This window comes from Mauremys reevesii, linkage group 7 (genome assembly GCF_016161935.1).
Source record: "Mauremys reevesii isolate NIE-2019 linkage group 7, ASM1616193v1, whole genome shotgun sequence".
NCBI classification, from domain to species: domain Eukaryota; kingdom Metazoa; phylum Chordata; order Testudines; family Geoemydidae; genus Mauremys; species Mauremys reevesii.
Window position 1 is genome coordinate 20,609,740 of NC_052629.1, and position 20,324 is coordinate 20,630,063.

Here is a 20,324-nt window from a genome sequence, read left to right on the forward strand (position 1 = left end):
ATGACTTTCAAGTGAACTTTAGTCAATGGTTTGCAGAAGGCCTGCCTGGGGGGAATCTTTCAGACCAGTTGAATTTCATCATGTTTTTCATATTTTTTCCTTTATTGGCTAATGACCAAAACCACGTATGTTCAGACAAGGACTTTGCTCCCTCATAGAACATATTCACCTCCTCTTTGGGGGACATTTGAGTTGTTTGCCTCCTGTATGCCTGTATTGCTCTCAGAGGGGACCCTGTGCCCACAGAAGGGTGGAGTTCAGCCTCTGCAACATGCTTCCTCCAATCCTTCTGAAGCTCCTCCTCCTTCCATGGGGACATCAGCTGTGCAACAGGCAGCTGCCCGTTGCTTTCTGCAGGTCCCCCACAATCCGAATTGATCTTTGGGGGATCGGTCACTTAAGGGGGTGGAGCTCTCTGCTTCTTCTGGGGGGTGTGGGGCAGGAGAGAGAGGAGTATTTGTACTTGTGAATCTTTTCTGAAACTCCCAAAGCATTTTCCAGGCAACAGCACCTTGTTCTAATTTCTTTCTAGACTGTGAATAATTCTCCTGAATGCCACTATATATAAACACGTCTGAGACTAGCATTGACTATTTGGCACTTTGAGAGCCTATTCAGATTGCTCTCTATTATCACCCCCAGGTCATTTTTGCACTCATTGCTTTCCAGGCAGTTGCCCCTAATTTGCATCTGTGCCATTTCTTTCTTTTCCTTAGGTACACTCAGCCCACTGTTCCACTCTCCCCAATTCACTTGGCAATGTAATTTGGTCTTTCTGTGTGTTTGTTGCCTCTCTGATTTTTCTGTGCTGTCAGCTCATTTGATGGTGTTTGAATTTGCATTTTTCTCTAGATTCTTAACAAAACTGTTAAGTAACACAGTACTGGCCCTTGCCATCCCCCACTTAATACTGCTCCCCACTTGCTCATCTTACTATTACTGGTGACCATCTGTTCACTGTTAGTCAGGCAACTTCTAATCCAAGCTATTCATCTAGTTGGTGTTTATCCAGTTTTTTAATGTGTTTATTCTATGGCACTAGATTGAATGCTTTGCTGAGATTCACATACTAAAACCACAGCATTCCTGTTATTTACTAAGGGCCAGATGCTCAGCTGGTGTAAACGGATGTAGTTCAGCTGAAGTGTCTGGAGCTACACCAGTTTACACCAACTGAGGTTCTGGCCTTAAATTTGAAATACAGATTATACAGCTACAGTGCAGCGAGCAGCAGGAAGATCGTTCGTAATTAAGATTTTACATATCTTACCAGCTCAGTCCTGCATGTCACAGAGTCAGCACCTTTGTTTTCCAGCGTTTTGGTTAAGATCATCACCATGGTAATGAAATCATGCATTGGGATCCATTACAGTACAGACAAAGGTCGCTATCAGCCATGTTCCAGGAAAGCTTCTTTTTTAATGCATTTTCCCAAGTGAAAAGTTCAACAGAACCAACTCCCATCTGCTTCACTCACAGGATGGGTCGACAGTAGTTTCCAACTCTTGTTAACTCCCTGCATACACAAAAGAAAGACACAAACATTTTTAAAGCATTTTCACAAACCAGGTTGCTAAGTGCAAGTGCAAGTGAGGGAAGGATGGGAAAAGATGTGACAACTTTTAGGTGCTGTAGTCAATGAAACAATGGGCTACGCATCAGCCTGTGAACTGTGTGCAATTACTGCAATAATCTTGTCTTGGCTACTGGCTACTTAAGGAGTATATTTACTTCAAATTCATGTTACTTTTGAAAACTGTTTTCAAGTTACACTGCATCTCATTACCTTACTCTGTGTTTAACCACATGAGATGATAGGAAATTTCATGAGATGTAAGATGCAAATAAAATGACATGGAGTAATATCAGTATTAAAATGTGTAAATATGTTAACAGTTCTTAAAATCCTTTTGGCTCTGATATCTATACTAAACTAGAGACATGGGTATTACACCACTGATGACATGCACTGATGGTAAAAGTCACATAATTATCCACAAAACACAGTCATTTTAGGGTGCTATCAAAAATTAAATATAGTGCTCTTCCACCACAAAGTCTGGTGTGTTCTACCTTCCTGTAGTTTTAGTATTTGTTCTAAAAATGAATAAGAGCTTTGAGCTCCTCAGATGAAAGGCACCATAGAAACACAAAGTGTCAGTAGTTCCAGGGATGTTGTAGCTACTTGAGCTCTACTCTGAACAGAGCTGGCACTAGGCCTAAGCAGATTAAGCAATTGCTTAGGGCCCAGAGCAACTCAAGGGGGCCCCTATTAGTATGTTGGGGGGGGGGAATATTCCTGCTTAGGACCCGCAATGGGTTAGCACCACTTCTGACTCTGACTTAATTCTATCAGGACCAAATCCTGAAATCTTCACTCAGTTTCTAATCAATTCTTATGCCAGCAAAACACCCAGTAAATCCATAGGCCAAATTCTGAAATTCTTACTTATGGTCAGACAACTTTCCTATGCAGAAATACATGTATTGGGGCCAGGGAACACCATGTGATTCCACTTCTGGACTTTCCTCTGAATTCCTTTATTAAAAAGTGGTCACTAGGCGCTGTCACCTACAAAGAAGAAATGAAGGTTCTGAAACGGATCCACCAACGTCGCAGGACCAATCTCACAAGGGCCCGGTGTCTTCAAATCAGTTCTGGGCATCCTGGGGCTCTGCTAGAAACTCCCAAGCTAGAGGTTTCCCAGCACGGAGTGGCACTTTTCTGACTGCATTAACTTTCCTCTGCTGTTCTCCACTGCTTACCACCCTCTCCTGGACTCCGGAATCCATGCAAAACCCTTATGAAGAAGGCAATGGAGTGGTGGAGTTAGCTGACTTCTCCTTCCATGTGGGGAGAGGAAGAGCCCTCCATCCACAAATCCCAAGGGCCACAATTTGCCACTCCGTTTTTACTCAGTCTTAGTTTACTTTTTACTTTAGTCTTTATTTGGGAGTTTCACCCAACTAAAAACTGAATAAGGGCTTTAGAATTAAGGCCCCAGTGTGTATTAAAAAGAAAGAAATCAAGTAAGGCTTCCATGATACTGAGCAGACTACCAAATATTCAATAATGGTAGCCCAATCATTTCTCAGCTTCTAGCAGTCTCTGTGGCAAATTTACTGCTATTCAAAACCAGACAGATTGCATCTCAGATCTGATTATAGAAATCAGTGTTTTTCCTAAATAATTCCCCTAATCCTCTTTCACCATTTTGCTGTATTGTGGTTAAAGCAACTGAAAAAATAATTCATATAAATGATCTGAAAAACACAAAACCCTTCTCTCCCAATATGCAATTAAAAATAAATTGCTATATGAAAGAACGACATTTGAGAATATGCTGCTAAGCATTAAAACTCATTATGAACTGATATTGATTGGCTTTGCAGATTGTAAATCATATTTTCTTGTTTATTTGGATTAGAGTTTGTGGTGGATGTTATTGAGATTGTTCAGTTAAAGACCAGCTGGCTAGTTAAAAAAAAAAATTACCTACTATTGTCTTGTGAGAACAAGGTTCATCCAGAGTGCAAAACTGGGGGGTGAGGAGGGGGAAGAATCGATACTTTTTTCTTATGATTTACCGTTCAAGATTCTCATGTTAGATTGGTCAACTTAATGTACAATTTACTGGTGGCTTCCACATAAATCTGTGACCAAGCCAACGACCAGGTGGAAACTGTCAAAGCTAAAAGCAAAGAATTTCAGGCAACTAAAATTACACATACTTCGCCAGAATCAAACCACATATTTGTAATACAGATAGCCTGGGTTTGTGCAAGTAGCATGCAGTGTAAAAAAGGCAGAGTGGGTACAGGCGCAGAAATCAATCACATCAGACTCCCGTTTGAAGAATTACATTAACGTGAAGTAGGACCCTTTTAGTTCGCGCTCGCAGTGTCCACACAGGGGAGTATAGTGCAGCACTTCTGTGTGCACTGCTATTCACACCCCCATAGTCTGAATTGCAGGGCAATGTAACAATAGGGCAACATAGCACAGTTGCTACTCTGCGGCATGCTGTTCAGAACTTCACATAAACAGCAGGGATAGAACTCAAGAACTCCTATAAATGCACAGCCTCCTAATGCTTAAGCTAAAGAAGAACCTGCTTAACCTATACACAATATAGGGCCTGTGACCCATAGCTGTGCGCGTCTGAATCTCTCCAGTAGCAGGCAAGCCACAGATGCACTAACCAGCACATCACAGTGATTTACATCTCTATATTACAGCATTTTAGTATGATTTATTGTGTATTTATACTCTGGTAGCACTTAGAGGTCCCATTCAGGGATGGGCACCCCATTGTGCTAGGCTCTGTGTAGACTGTCCCTGCCTTAAAGAGCTAACCATCTAAACCTATGACATGGGAGCAATAGATGAAGATAAACACATGTGTGGGAAGGAGGACAAAGTGACACTGAAACAATCATATTTGGTATATAAGCAGCACTAATGGCCTCCCTCTTGCTTAGCCACTGTCAAGTGTTTTGTAGGCAGGACCCCAAAGCACTTTGCCAACCAAATCCATATAGCACTAGTAGAAATACAGTCCGGCAAACAACCAGCACGCAGCCTGCTATGTCACAGTTGTGGGAAGGAAATTTGGGGGGCCAGAACATAGAGGAAACTCCTACTGCTTGCAAGTATTTTTGTTATGAAGACTAGTACATAGGCAAGGGGTGCCTAGACAAACTCTCACTGGTGTCTGGACCACTTATGTGGTATTTTATGTGATTTGCTGACTTTAATCACCGTGAAAAAATGCAAACCTTTCCTGGCCTTTCTTGGCCCTGTGAGAGAGAGGCCACTTTCTTAAAGAAAACCACTTAAACTTTGTGCAAATGCAAGAGAAATACAAAATGCCGATCTCAAAGCTATTCTTTTCACAGGCTTACAACATTTCTGGAGTATGTAGTATTTTTGTAATACCACTTGCAGCTATTTTCAGTCTATAGGAGGAGGTGGGAATCAGGTTTAAAATTAGCATTACTACCTCTAATATACCAGCATCGCCTTTGCTTGTGGAAACAAAGAGGAAACTTAGGAGACCCTAACCTGGACAGCTGTGGCTCTGCTGATTCATCTCCTCTTCCGGGTGATCCCCATGGAGTCCCCACTAGCATTTTATAGGGTCCAGTCTCCTAGATGCATTGTGGTTGGGCATGGAGCAGAGAACCATCTGTCCCATAAATGTCCCAACAAAGATCCATCGGATAAAGAGTTAATGCTGCTCAATGCTGACTTTGCTGGTAGGTGCTTTCTGTGCTGAGCCAGTAACCTTACAGAGACTTCCACATCAGCCCAACAAATGAAGGGCTCTGAGCTCGCAATAGCTTGTGCTTTGGATCATCCTAGGAATCCAGAGCCAGAGGCCTCACAAAACACTAGGCCATCACATATACCCCAAAAGCTTAAGGTTCTTGATCCAACGACCTCATAAAGGCTTATTCCTTGACATCAGACCAGCAATCTAGAGGTAATCTCAGTAATCTCTAGTTACTAGTCAATAACTTCAAAGAGTCCTCTGCCTTGACCTCTACATGTAACCAGCAGTAGGAGCTGAGCAAGTAACCTCACAAAGGCCTGTCAAACTGGAAGTACTCATCCAGTAATATCAGAAGGGCCTGTCCCTTGACAACAGACCAGCAAGCTGCAAGTGCAAATCCAATGACCACACAGAGGCCTTTACTTCAACACAGGCCTCTAAAGTGAAAGGGGCTGAGCCAGTAACTTGACAAAGATGCACGCCTTGGATTCAGACCAGCAAGCTAGAGGTCTGGTGAGAAAGAGAGCTTCCAGAAGTCTGTCTCTTAAGCTTACTAAAGCTGCTGAACTAGTGACCTCAATGAGGCCTTAGCTTTGACATCAATCCAGAAAACTTGAGCTCTTGGACAGTGAGCTACCAGAGGCCTGTGCCTTGGCATCTGCACTACAAGGTAGACTACTGAGCCAATGACCTCCCCTGACATTTGACCACTAAGCTAGTAATTCCCCTCAGAGATTCCTCCACCTTGACATAAGCCTAGCCAGCTAAAGAAGATGAGTCAATGATACCACAAAGGCCTATGCATTGACCTCTGACCAGCAAACTAGCACTGTTGAGTCAGTGACATCACAGGCCTGCCCTTGAGAAAAGACCAGCAAGCTACAGGGGCTAACCCTCAGAGAGAGCCTTACCATCAGATCAGCATGTTGAAGTGGCTGAGTTAGTGACTTCACAGAGGCCTGAGCCTTGACATTAGGGATGCCAAACAAGGCACGTTGGCGTCAAACCAGCAAGGGAGTTGCTCAGTAGACATTACAGTAAGAGGGAGCACGTAAGAGCCACAGCTCCCCATCCTCCACTAACACAAGGAGGAGAGTTCTTTTTCCTCTCTTCTTTTGGGCTTGGGGGTAAGGGAAGAGATGCAGAGCTCCACCAGAGTTCCTCCTCTTCCTGCCTCTTCAGTGACTGGTGAAATGAAGACTCATTGGGTGGGAGAATCTGAAGTGGGAGCAGCAGGAGCTGGGGCCTGGCTAGGAGTTTATAGGGCTCCAAGCCTTCCCATCAGTAGGTCGAGCAGCGCCTAATTGGAGAAGAGTTGTCCAAGCTGGGATTCCCCTATCTGCCTCCCTTCTGCAGGAAGATCTGTGTCTCTTCTGGTTCCCTCTCCCCTCAATGTGGCAGAGAGGGAAAGAGGGAGAGACAGCTGGTACCAGTTGTCCATCCCCTCCAAGATGGGTCAGGGCCTGCTCGGGGACATAGATGATACCTTTCAGGTATACTTATTCTCTTGTTCTTGTTCTTTCCTGTGCCACATCCCATTGCACAAAGTGGTGCAATAGTACTTAATCACATGACATGCTGACTTACAGAGGATAACTATATTTTCCCTCTTTTCAGAGGTGTCATGTGGTTGAATTCATTGTGTTTCTAAAGTGCTTTGAGATCGTCAGATGAAAAGTGTTATACAAATGCGAAGTATCATTATTATTGATTATAAGTCAGTGGAAAGTTAGGATGTACAGTGCCTGGAGCACTCAGTAACATTCAAATAGTTAAACAAAGTTCCTTATTAATAGGGCATGATTTCTATACGAATAATTATCTTTCCCTAAGGTAATGAATGATTAATGCTTCTGCAACAAGCTATACACACCTAGGACTGCACTACCCAGGAGGCAGCAACTATGACAAGTTCAGGCAAAAGTACTCTTCCTTGGTTGGACATACTATGGTGTACACTGTTCTGCATGCCCCCGAGGCGTCTTGGTCTGGCCATAAGTGAGGATTTCAGAGTGTGGCAACAGTATAATAATTGTAAGCTCCCTATGTGCAAAAAAAAAAAAGAAACAATAGGGTCTTTTAAACTGGGATTTAAGATCATCTGAAGTTCTCCTTCTGTTCTGGTCCCCCTCAGTTTGTCCACTCATGGGTGGTCTATTTTCAGGTCTGACTGCTTTGTTTTAACTACCACTTGATGATAGACTTTTCAAAACCCTCCCCACCAAGAGAAAAGTCAAACTTTCCACTGAAATGTAATCTTTGGCTTCCCGTCCTGCCTCATAACACTCCTGAGGCATGGTGTGACCTGAGCACAGCCATGCCCTGTCATGCCCTATTCATGCAAACCAATGATACAAGAAACAGAACGTTCCTCAGGCTTTCTACCTTCTTTTTATTAACCTTGCTCTTTTTGAAGGAAGCCAGTGTATATATTTGTATACAGTTTTCTTGTCTATTGCAGGTGTAGGCTTCAGTTTTCAATTGGGCCGATGTTTCTAAAGAGACACTCTGTAGATAAAAACCTAATATTTTAAAATAATACATTTTCCTCACTGAAATGGGATGAGGAGGTAATATTCATACCTGGATCAAGATTAGGTTTAGGCTGAGTTTAAGGCAGAACTAGAGTTAGATAGTGCTGACATCTTGTGAGCTGTTCTGGTGAGATTTCATCACCAAATTGACTGAAATCTCACTAGACCAGTTGATCTCATTAGTTTTCCACCATCTTGGACTGAATCTGAAATAGATCTGGAAAAAAGGCCTCCTGCACTTTTGAATCCAGCCATACACCAGAACCTCAGTGGTGGATTCAGATCCAGAGATTCAAAGAGGAAAACCCCATTGCACCCAACTTTGAAATTCAAATAGAATCAGATGCAAGGAGCTAAAGTCAGCCCTGAGGTAAGTAGGCACAACTCCATTGATTTCAGTGAAGTTCCATCCGCTTACAGCACAGCTAAATTTTCTACAGTATTCCAACTTTGGCCTATCTCTGTTTGCTGATAACACCTGTCTGTAATACTCATTTTGGGCCCTACAATCAGTTCTTGCAGGGTTCATGCATTTAATCAGAACTTTTCTTACTCTGCCTGTTCCCAGGTAAGCCTATCATAAGTTACCGCTCCCACCACTTAACACACAGGAAGTGGCATGATAGTGCTGAACAAATGAACCAAGAGGTTACAAGAGCCAAGCAGCTCAGAAGCAGGCAGAGGAAAGATGTATATCGGAGACAGACACTCCTCTTGCCTCTCAGCAGCCAGGCGGAAGAGAGACTAGGAAGCACAGACTGGAGACACAGAGAGCCACTATAATCAGAGTGCATCAAAGTGTGGTAGCCAAGTGGTCAAGGTCCTTGACTACTAATCTTGGAGGTTGTGGATTTGAGTCTCACTCAATCTCACACTGACAGTCTGCTTCCAATTTACCCAGCTGCAAAAGGGATACCTGATCCATGGGTTAGGGAAGTCAAAGGTCATTGAAAGTGACGCTCGCCACATCACTCCCATCTGTACCTGTGGCTATGGGGAAATGACATGCCTTAAGCCACGTCAGCCTGATGAGCCATCTGTGGCTCAGGGAAGACTTTGATGACATAATATCACACTACAGACAACACAATGCAACGTCACCCTGAGATTCCTTTCCAGTGGACCTTCAAGGTTGAGTGGATTACTAAAATGGAAAGACATTTCAAAATATCATTTGCATTTTTGTGGCATATTTACTTTTCATGCTTTACCCAGCTTGGACAGTGAAACATCATGTTCTGGTTCTCCTGCACCAGCACACTGCTACTATGTCTGGGTTTCTCCAGGCCAAAGTTTAGATCTCAGAACTGCTATAACCATTGAAATTTACAAAATAATTAAGCCAGCACTTCAGTTCACATTGAGTCTGTGGTGCAGATATACTAGCTAAGAAAGGTAAAATAAAAGCCCAAACTATAGCCCAGTTCAAGTCCCTTTCCTCAGGGCTGGCTTTATTAACACAAAGATTCAAAGATAAGAACAAAGTCTCAGAACACGGGGTAACAATCCCCAAGATCTTTCCAGCTTTTAGCAAGCTGGGAGAAAAGAGTCACATCTTTCCCCTAGATAACCACTGCTACAACAGCTTGTTTGCTTTTATAGCCTCATCTCAGATCACCCATGTGATAGGTTCTTCCTGTAAGCCATTACATGCTGGGACTTAGGGAGCATTTTTATGCCTTATCAGTCTTATAAAATCCTTGCTTTCTACAAAACCTAAATTTTATGCCTAAACTACCGGACAGTATCCCCTTAAAATACAAAGCAGAAAAATCTCATTTTGTGGGACAATGGGGGAGAGAGAGCTTCATAGGGCTCCAGGTCTACATGTCAGAAGGGAGGGTTTATCATTTCTCTTTAGTCTTCTTTGTCCTGGCTGTATTTCTGTGAGTATATAGCAGTTCAGTGACAATACCTAAGGGCTTTCTTTTTAATAAAACTCGATGCAAATTTCATGTTTACACCCGTGATCAGTCCTTCTGGAGGCAAAGTGAATTACTTTTCTGCTCATGTTTGTTCTTTATACTCCACGACTTCTGCCAGAGGTTATTTAGACATCCTGATTTCTTAGGACTCACTTCTGCAATGGGAATGCTATGGGCAGAGTGCTATATAATGAGAACTAATGCATAGGCAAACTCAGTATGATAATGTGTCCAAATCTTCCCCTTCCCTTCTTCACATTTACTTTTTGGTATAAATTATGTCCCTCCCCAATTACCACCCAGCTGAATACTATTGAAAACCACTGGTCCTATAACCACACCTAGAAATATATTGCAGACCTGGTTATCTCTATCGTTAGTACTATCTTTATCAACGGTACTAAGTTCATGGAAACTGGAAATAATTTCTCCCCACATTTATTGCTTCTAAATCCAGACTGAGTGGAAGCACATGTAGCCCTTACAGGTTTATAGGAAGAATCAGGGTTATCTTAGATCTGCTCTCTGGGACAATATTGCAGAAACCGAGTGTTGTTCTTCGAGTAAACAGCATTGTGAGAAGAAGAAACCGACATTGCTAAGTCTCACATAAGGCCACTACGTCTTGTGATCAAACTCCAAAACAAATGTTCATGCTGTTTGAAGACAGAGGTGTTGAAACTTAGAAGTGAAGCCAACACCATACATAATTTGTATCACTTTATCAATTAACATCAATGGCCAGCAGGGTTTCTTAAGGTTAATCTACAATTTCTTGCTGTTGATGCTGTAAATTAATAGTATATTTCTCTTGTTATTGTCAAATTAATTAATGAACAAATAAATTGTTGTGCATGTCATCAGACACAGCAGAACTTCCTTCATGATTCAAAAACGTATTTCCTCTACCTACAATTTACTGGCCCTTCTTCATGGATCATGTCTTTGCTTGACTACAGCTAGCTCTTTTCATCCATACTGCTCAAAGTGGTCTACAAAGTTGGGTAGCTATTATTGTCCCCACTTTACAGGTGAAGAAACTGAAGCATGAAGTGGTTCTGGTAACTAGGGAAGCCTGGCTTTACTGGTTGAAGGATTAAAAAAAAAGCACAAAAACATTTTACACCCCTTCTAAAACATTTCTAAAATAGTATGTAACATATGTGGCATATATAGAATACAAGGCGGTGTGGCACAGACGTTTTATCTGCACTCACTTGTAATGACCTGTAAAACTTTGCCACCTGTGAGTAATGCAACTATCCCAAACTCATATCAGTACAAGGATTCTGAACATGATATCACACACACCATCAATGTTCTCTAGGGAAGAGATTTCTCCATGATACAGAGTGCCAGTCAAAGGACCGCTGTACCACATAAGCCCCAAACAGAGGTGTACCAGGCATCCACTGGTGGAACATCCTCTTCATGCTGCAAAAAAGTCTCTGAGCCAGTCCCACCTAATCTTGTGTGCAAGGCCACAATAATAATAATAATAAAACCCGTTCTCTTTTATATAAGATTTGTCATCAGTAAATCTCTAAGGACTTTATACAATGAGGGTCTGGTCCACAGATCTACCTGTACACAGATCCAGTGGCATCACTACCCTGTGCAACTGTGCAGAGAGGCCATGGCCATTATTCCATCCTATAAACTGGAATGGCAGCTGCTCTGAACTCTGGCATTGGGTTAGGGGTGCATTCCACCTCCCCGGCATCTGTGAACTCACCCACATAGATACTCGGGCTTTACGAAGGTGAAGTGGATTGCACTCTGTATGGGAGGCAGGTAGAGAAATAGACTACTACTATAAGCAGATAGTTAGAGACTTTTAGATTAGATTAGATTCCATACTGAAAGGAATGAATGAAAACTATGGAACAATTTTGCAACTGATATTTTGACAAAATAGTAATACTGACAATATTTTATTCCCTCCTCTCTGCCCTCTTAGTCCTCAGAGTCCAGTTTAGAGCCCTAAAAATCCCACATTTACCCCTGCTCTATCGTCTCAATCTCATAGTCCCATGTCATGGCCACCATCATCCTTCCAGCCAACAAAGTCAGGGGAAGCTCCATTCTTAGTCCCTAAGTAACATGAAGCACTCTTTTGTGTATTTGAAGCATTCTTTTGTGTACTTCCCTAGGTTGGTCAGTCAAAGATTCATTCATGGGATTAAAAGGTATTGTCCAGTAAATGCAAGAATATCATACATTATGCTTGTAATAATTATAGTCTTAGTGTTGCTGTTCTTATTCAGGCAAATATTACTGTGGCCTCCATGGAAGTTTTGGGTATGCAAAGCTCCAAATTCAGCAATGAAACACTAGGCAAAACCCTACAAATTACTCAAAGCTGCATCTCTTTCATCAACCATAATGAAAAGTATGGAAAAGCGGGTCAACCATAGAGCTGTATTAAGCTTTAACATATTTCAGCCACTATGCCATGACTGAAGGGAGCACGACCAATACTTAATATGACGTACACATATACCACACTCTCCTGTGTACTCTCTATCCTGAAGAATGTGGACAAGTATGTGTGCTTTACCAGCAAACATAGATTTCAAACTCTCTTGTAACAGTGACCCTCTGTACAGAACAAATTCAAAAATTACTCAGCTGCAAATAATTTATCTCTCAGTAGAAAGTCTAATATAAAATCCATTTATAAGTAAGGAGAGGATACAAAAAATCAGAAATTGATCCTTATTTTGCATTTTTATATATCTCAAAAACAGTAACATTTGATAGCTCTTGGAATACAGATTGCATTTCTGCATTGATTTTTTAAATAATTCTGTTGCTAAAAAGTCAGTGAAAAAGCTGTGTTTAGCATAGCTGAAGTGATTGAACTAAGATTCAGTTTTTGAATGAAATGCTCTCACTATAATGTTCCTTTGATTACTGCAACAGTAAAATCAATTCAGGCATCTGTTTTGCTTTGCAAAACACATAACAATGTCTGTTAAAAGGCAAGAATAAATGAACCAGTCATTTTCATTTCTGAATCAAATCTCTTTGCTCATACTAAGAATTGCCATCCACTTCTGAATCTGTCACAAGCTTTGGGAAATTTCAGAACTTTGTGAAATGTGACAGAATAGAAATACTTAGGTCCAGACTTTGTTTTTAATGTAACTTGAGTTAACACCATAGAAATCAATAGAAAGCTACACTAGTGTAACGGAGAACAAATTTGGCCATTTGTGAAAAGCTTCCACATCACCATACTGCAAAATGTGACAAAATAGCTCTTTATATCCAAGTCCAACACTATTCACACTGTAGCAAAATATCTGCTTCAATAAGCAAGGGTAGGTGAGGCCAAGTCTCCAAGCTAAGTTCATCTTTTGGCAGCTACTATTTAGAAGACAGCTGAAAAGGCAACATTTTCCTTGTACCAGGGCAGGAGAGGTCAGTAAGTGCAATCCAGTTGTTGAAAATAGCACCACAAGTAAAGTTACAGAAAAATGAATGTGAGACATAGAAGAGAACAAGTAATTTTTACATCAGTGGCTCTCAAAAAGGAAAAGCAGTCAGGCTTCACTGTGGAAAATGCAAACCTCACTTCCACCTAGCAGAAAATCACAAACTTGAAGAGCATGTATGTGAACAATTATTCAGTTTGCAAATCTTACTTGACGAGTTTTAGACAATTTACAAGTTTCACTAACCAGACCAAATCCCGTTAGGCCAGATTCTACACCCATATTCTGACTGGCAATGGATCCCCCATGTACACACAAAAATCCCCTCCCCTTTACACAGATTATAATCTCTACATGCAGCAAGACCACTGCTGAGTATGGGACTCTAGGTTCAAAAGCATGCAGGCCAAACACCTTGCTCCAAAATGTCCAGCCCCAGCTTCTTACCTGGAATTTTGAAGGGTAGCCAGGATTAGCTTTCCCTAGTGTGTGGGGGGGGTTGGAAGAGTGCTTTATATACATAATGCTCTGCTAGAATTTGGCCAGTATACCGAAGATTTCATTTTCTCTTTGCTTATATGGCCAGATTCTGATATCCTTACCCATGAACACTAGTCCATTACTCAGTAAGTGGTTCTACTGAAGTCAGCAGGACCTCTTTGGGTGTGAGGTGTTTTTACATTGCAAATAAGGGTGTCAGAATCAGGCACATACTCTTCAAAGTATGTCAAGTATGTCATCAGAGGACGGCGTAAGCACAGACAGAGAGCTGTGTAACAGAAACAAAATCCCCAGTTCCAACTCATCCTGTAGATTTAAAACAAAAATTTGAAATCAACCAGCATTCTCACAGGAAGCCAAATTGCTCCAGAAAATTTGTATGGGACAGGAGTTATGTGCTGAAAGGCAGAATTAAGGCTATAAATATTGTGTAATACTTCTGCCCAGTTAGGGGAAACCATCCATGTGATAACAGCCATACTTCCCTAGAAGGTTTCGAACAAAACTGGAGGGCTAACTAAATATTAATAGAAAGACATTCTGATAAGAATGGAGATATTAAAAGCTATAGTTCAAATCGATCCTCATTCTGTGTGATCTAGATATCTCAGAATCGGCATCTGAAATTATAGAGGTCCATATTCACTTTGATGTTTACTTCAATTTTTTTTTATATTTTGGAAAACCCTATATGTTTAAAGTTTATTCTAATAATTATTTGACATGTGGTCTCATTTCCTCACTCTTTCAGGAAATAATTTAACTTCTGTAGTGGAGAAGATAGGGGCTCAGTTCTGTGAATTTTGCCCTCTTTCTAGCATAATTTAGGTCTGTTTCTGACTCTCTGCAAAATAATTGAATGTTTTCATTTTAAGAGGAGAAAATCTACACCCCACAAAACATCCCTGCCACCATTTTGGGGCCGAGAAGAGTATTTTGCGTCACCCAAGACAAGTTGTATCAGTCTTAGGCCATGTCTATACTACTGGTTAAATCAGCACTGCTGTGATCAATGCAGCAGTGTTGATTTAACAGGTTTGGTCAAGACAGTCTAAGTCGATAGGAGGGCACTCTCGCAGTAACGTCTATACTCCACCTCCCCAAGAGGTGGAAGCTATGTCGATGGGAGAGCATCACCCATCAACATAGCACGGTGTGGACACCACTGTAAGTCAACCTAAGTTACATCGACTTCAGTTACATAACTTATCTAACTGAACCAGCATAATTTAGATCGACTTACAGAGTTAGTGTAGACCAGCCCTAGGATTCTCTATCTGTGAAATGGCTATAATACTTATCTACCTCACAAGGCATATTGGTAAAGTTCATTGAGACTGACTCAAATTCATAGTAGTCAATGGGAGTCTTTCCACTAACTTCCAAGGGCTTTGGATTAGGTCTTTGGAGAGCCTTGGATAAAAGATGAAAGGTAGTGGGCAAGGATAAAGAATTGTTATAAATCTTTTCCCAACCCCAGTTCCAACTGTCTCCTAAACACTTTTCTAATTCATTTTACTTTATGACTTATTGTGTGTTTGGTCATTTATCTGAATCTGTTTAAATGGAAAAGCACAATGTTAAGGAAAAAGCAAAGTTTATAAAAAATATAGTCACCTATTACACCCAAATCTGGATTTAGTTGTAAAATTTATAGTAGGGAAACCACAATCCTCCTGCCATTTCGTTACAGCTCAGCATGTAATTCTTTGCCAAGAAACAAGACACTACTTCTTTCTATGATAAGAGGCGACACTCCTTTCCACAGCATTCCTCTTGAACTTAACCTTTATTACAGACCATGCAGAACAGTGATTCAGCCTCACCACATAATAAAGGAAACTGATATAACTCAGGTAGCTGTCAAGTGTTGCGAAAGATTTCAATAAATAAAAAAGAAACACTTTAATTGTGTAGAGAGGAACAATTCTATCATGAGAATATAATTTTATCTTGACTTAATGGTTCAGCCATTAAAAAAAAAAGCGGGACTATGAAGTCTCCCAGTTTTCCTGCCAGTGGTAGCTACACCATAACTTTTTGCCTGGCTAACAAGATAAAGATACACTTTCACAATTAATAAGTAAAAGACTTGCCTGGATTTAACACTTAAACTACACATATAACAAAGGGAAAAGTAATAAATGGCGGTGTTTAAGAAGACAGAAGCTCTGCAGATTTGCTTGGCTCTGTGACCCACATGATCTCTTCATTTATGTTTAACATCTTAATGCAAGAGAGAGGTTCTCGTCAAAGAAACCCGTATCACTCAAGTGGGGAGGATAATTGCCACTACAGGATAGTTCTAGACTAAGCAATTTGTCCTCTACAGCTATGCTAATAATAACGACAGCTATAGGCAGAGCCAAAGATATGTTGTTATAGTTCTGCAAGCACACCATCATGAGCTACCCTGTAAATAGAACACATGGTAGCCTTCAGTCATTAGGGATGACCACGTGCAACCCCACTTGTGAGTTCCATGATTATCCCTAAATCACAAGAACAACAACTGTTACCCACAATCACATATAAATAACTAAAGCAAGTAGAGATGGACCTGAACCAAGTCCTGGTCCCAAACACCCCGGCACTTTGGGTGAGCAGATATCAAAACGCAAACCTTCAAATGCAAAATGCCTTCAAACTTTGCAGACAGCCCTGATCTTTATAATGAGCCAGACACAAAACCTTAAATCTAAATATCCCCAAAGGCTGGGAGAGTTTGAAATCCAAACACAGACCCAGGTCTGAATGTTTTGGTTGGAGCCCATCACTAGGTACAAATTTAAACTGAAAGAATTAAGAGCAATTAAAGGAAAATGACACACCATCTGGGTCAGTGAAAAACAACATCAGTTTATTGTCCCCTTGCTCTTAAGGAATAGGAGTGGCAGGGGAAAGACTCCCTTACAAACAAACAGCGGAAAGGGATAGAGAGAAATGACAGGAGAGGGTCAGAGGTGGTTTGTCCGATCATCTCGGTTGCTGTTCCTTCTCAGATTAAGGACATGGTGCTGGCACTGATTTTGCATTTTCCTTCTTGGCAACTGAAAGGGGAAAAAAGAGCAAAATTAGTAACTGCGAGCAGCAAATACCAACTGATGGATAAGAACCCAGCAAACTAGAAGAGTGTTGGACTGCTACTCAGAGGTGGCAGTTTCTAATTGACTAGACCATGAGGATCATGGACTCCTGCTAATATCTGATTTGCTATGTGTTACTGACACCCGGAAATAGTGAAAGGAGACACGGGCAAACCTATTGGTGGCTTTGATACGGGGTCTTAAAGTAACTTGGTCACCATTTAGGCTGCACAAAACTTCTTGTGGAGGACCATGATAATGGCATAAAAGGGATCACTCATATCTTAAGCCACTGAGAGATCTCAACTTAAAGTGCAGTTATGGTCAGAAAAATGACTGTAAAAAGGAACCTTCTTACTGAATAGACCTGTATTCAGAGTCTGGTTTATTTGCTTTGGTGACAAAAATAAAATTTTACCACTTTTTACTCCCAGTAACACTTCAGAACCAATACAGCTATGGGAGAGTGAGTGGATTCTGTTCCAAGGACGACATCTACAGAATTGTTTCAGCTGCAGACTCTTAATTACTAAGGATGCTACACAAGCCAGGAAGAATCCAGCTTGACTTTGACTTCCCATATTGAGCTGGCAAATAGAAAAACTTTTTTCCCATGAACAGAATAAACTTGATATAGAGTCATTGAGAAACAATAGACATGGAATCCTACCATGTCATTTTTACAGAACCACTTTTCAAAGCATAGACACACTTCAAATATTACTAAAACCCATATCAATGCCTACCTTTGCGAAATGATGTCCATCTACTTACAGCCAGGCAATAATGTTCCAAAGGCAGGGAGTTCTTGGTGGACTCAGGACTTGCTTGCTCAGAGTTCTTCATGATTTATATGAAGGAGTTTGTCTTGCAGAAAGCTTAAGCTGCAAAACTGTACCTCAAAATGTAAGTGTTCCCTATAACAATGTTGAAGTGTCAATGGTGATCACCAGAGAGGGACTAGATGGATTGAGTACCAGTGAAATTCACCTACACCACCAGATAACACAGCCTTTCACAGGAAAGGTCAGGACAATGTTAGTAAGCCATATTTTTCCGTTTTCTTAAGGCTGAACCTGGATAGGCAGAGCTCTCCTGGCATCGTTAACTGACTACACGCCCGTGCGTATCCGCGGGCGATTCGATCGGATTTCATATCGCATCGATCGCATCTCATCTATCGCGCGATCGATCGAAGCTCGACTAACTCCACCGCTCCGAACGAACTCCCGGCGAGTGGCGGGGGCGGAGGATGAAGAGCGGGATCCGATACCGCGCGGAGAGGGGCGGTATCGGATATATATATAAGATACTTGACTTCAGCTATTTTATTCACTGGCTGTTGCGTATCTTATATCGATTTTTCCCCTTAGTGTAGACCAGCCCTTAGTGACAAGGCGACATTAAGATCATAGAGTCTGGTGTAAAGCCTAAAAAAATGATCAGTCAGGAAAGTTCTAATGGCTCAGATGAACTAAGTAGACTGAATGATCTGAGTTTCTCAAACGCAGTGCCCTATGAAGTATGTCATCTAGGCACAACAAGCATGCAAAACCCATTATTTAGTACAGATTCCATTACAGATCCCATCAGTATGGTTACAATCCGTAGGGCTGGAGACAGTTCAAAAATCTTAACTGCCATTGTCATAATTTGTGTTATTGGGCAATCTTTGTTATTGAATAACCTGAACAGGCGAATGTTCTCAGTGACACTTTCCACTGCTGAGGTGTTAGCTTAGAGCTTTCCATTAGGCTACTGGTTGAAAAGCCTCAGAAAACATATTGATGTAGAAAGAACCACCCCTTTCAAAAACCAGGGTTTTAAGCTACTCATCCACCCAATGAAAATATTTGAAGAACAAGGCTGCCTAGAATGACTCTGTGCTGAGAGAAACTATCTAAATCTAAGGGTGGAAGGAAATGATGTAGCTATTCATTTGAGGCAAGCCAGATAAAGTGTCACGCAGTTGAGCTAATATGCCATAATAAATTTTGATAAATGGTCAAACGCATCAATTACAATAATATATACATCTTTGTTCTGACACCACACAGCTGGCATAGGACAGCTGGGTCTTATGTCTACAGTAGTAGTGGAGTGCTAGAGATGTTTTTGGTTTTTTCTTTTCAGGGAACCACAGAATGAAAACTAGCTATAGCTCTTATTAGTACATTTCAATAATTTAAGAGGGACATTTGTGTGTTGATTATCTAGTGTTAATATCTCACTGGCCGCACCCAGGAACTGTAGCTGAAGTTAGATTCCTGATGAGATACGTGGGTGAAGCGCACACATATGTTGGTATGTTTGTTTTAGCCTCCTGGCTCAATATAACCAGCACTGCAAAGTGTTATACAACGGAGGCTTTCTTTGCAACTTGAAAAGAATAGGGGCTTGCTTTTTTTAATACTATTCTAGTTTTTTTAGAATACTGTATATAGATTATCTGTGACTATGGCTTTTGAGTACCCTACATTGACTGACTAAGGGCCCTTGCAGTGGACTGAAATAGGCCTTAGAATTATAACGCACACATTCCTAAAGAACCCACTGATCCTAAGCAACAGAGCCAATACAGTGCCAACTGTAGACCCTCAGAATTATGAACACCTTGGCAAAGGATGTTGTTTGTAACTCTGAAATGTTCATAACTCTGAACAAAATGTTAAGGTTGTTCTTTCAAAAGTTTACAACTGAACATTGACTTAAAACAGATTTGAAACTTTACTATGCAGAAGAAAAATGCTGCTTTTAAGCATCTTTATTTAAATGAAACAAGCACAGAAACAGGTTCCTTACCTTGCCAAATCTTTTTTTAAAACTTTCCCTTTATTTTTTTAGAACAGTCCTGTACTGTATTTGCTATTGTCTCTGCTGCTGCCTGATTGCGTACTTCGGGTTCCAAATGAGGTGTGTGGTTGACCGGTCAGTTCGTAACTCTGGTGTTAACAACTCTGAGGTTCTACTGTAGTCATTATCAGTTAGGTTGCCCAGATTCCCCCAGTAATGTCTGGACAGTTATTCCCTTCTGAATGGTAATGAGGAGTGTAAGTGAAAAAGACACTGGTTGGCTCCATTTGGATTTCATCTCATGCTTGCAAATAGCTGATGCCACTCAGAACTCTCCAGAATCCTGGAAATAGATTTTGGAACCCTGTACCTTACATAAATCTCTTTAATGAATGAGAAGCCAAACTTCTGTGAGTTGTCTGAGTTAGTGTGAATTTGGCAGACTGAACAGTAAACCTGTGTAGTCCTGCAGCCTTTAAATTTCTTGTTTTCCTCAGGTTCATTAAATACACAACAATCTGTAACCAGAAGATGGTTCCTGTATGTGGAAGCTGCAAAGGAACCAATGTGGACAGTTCCAGTGGAGATGTGGAAATACAGAGAGAAGGGAAGGGAACTCTCCCTTCCTGTTCTTCACAATTCATCAGTGCAAGGGGATGACTATTTGCATCCACTATGCTAAATTAAGGAAGCTTTGGAGGGAAGTGCTCAAGCAATTTCCTTTAGCTATTGCCAACTACACTACAATGCTCAGCTCTACATTTGGAAC

At 41.2% G+C, this 20,324-nt stretch overlaps 1 protein-coding gene across 4 annotated transcripts in view; it reads right to left on the bottom strand.

Annotated features, from left to right (window-relative positions):
* The window catches only part of FAM53B (family with sequence similarity 53 member B), a 127,186-nt gene that overhangs the window by 91,137 nt on the left and 15,725 nt on the right, over positions 1–20,324 (bottom strand). Inside the window, exons 2-3 of one of the 4 annotated variants that reach the window (XM_039547708.1) lie at positions 2,450–2,572; positions 1,271–1,516 (exon numbers count right to left, since the gene is read on the bottom strand). In XM_039547708.1, the coding sequence (XP_039403642.1) occupies positions 1,271–1,357 (87 nt within the window). In that variant the 5' untranslated portion in view covers positions 1,358–1,516; positions 2,450–2,572. Of the gene's footprint in view, positions 1–1,270; positions 1,517–2,449; positions 2,573–5,065; positions 6,160–6,187; positions 6,210–20,324 lie in introns of those variants that run through there. The other 3 variants (XM_039547710.1, XM_039547707.1, XM_039547709.1) reach the window with 3 other exon arrangements.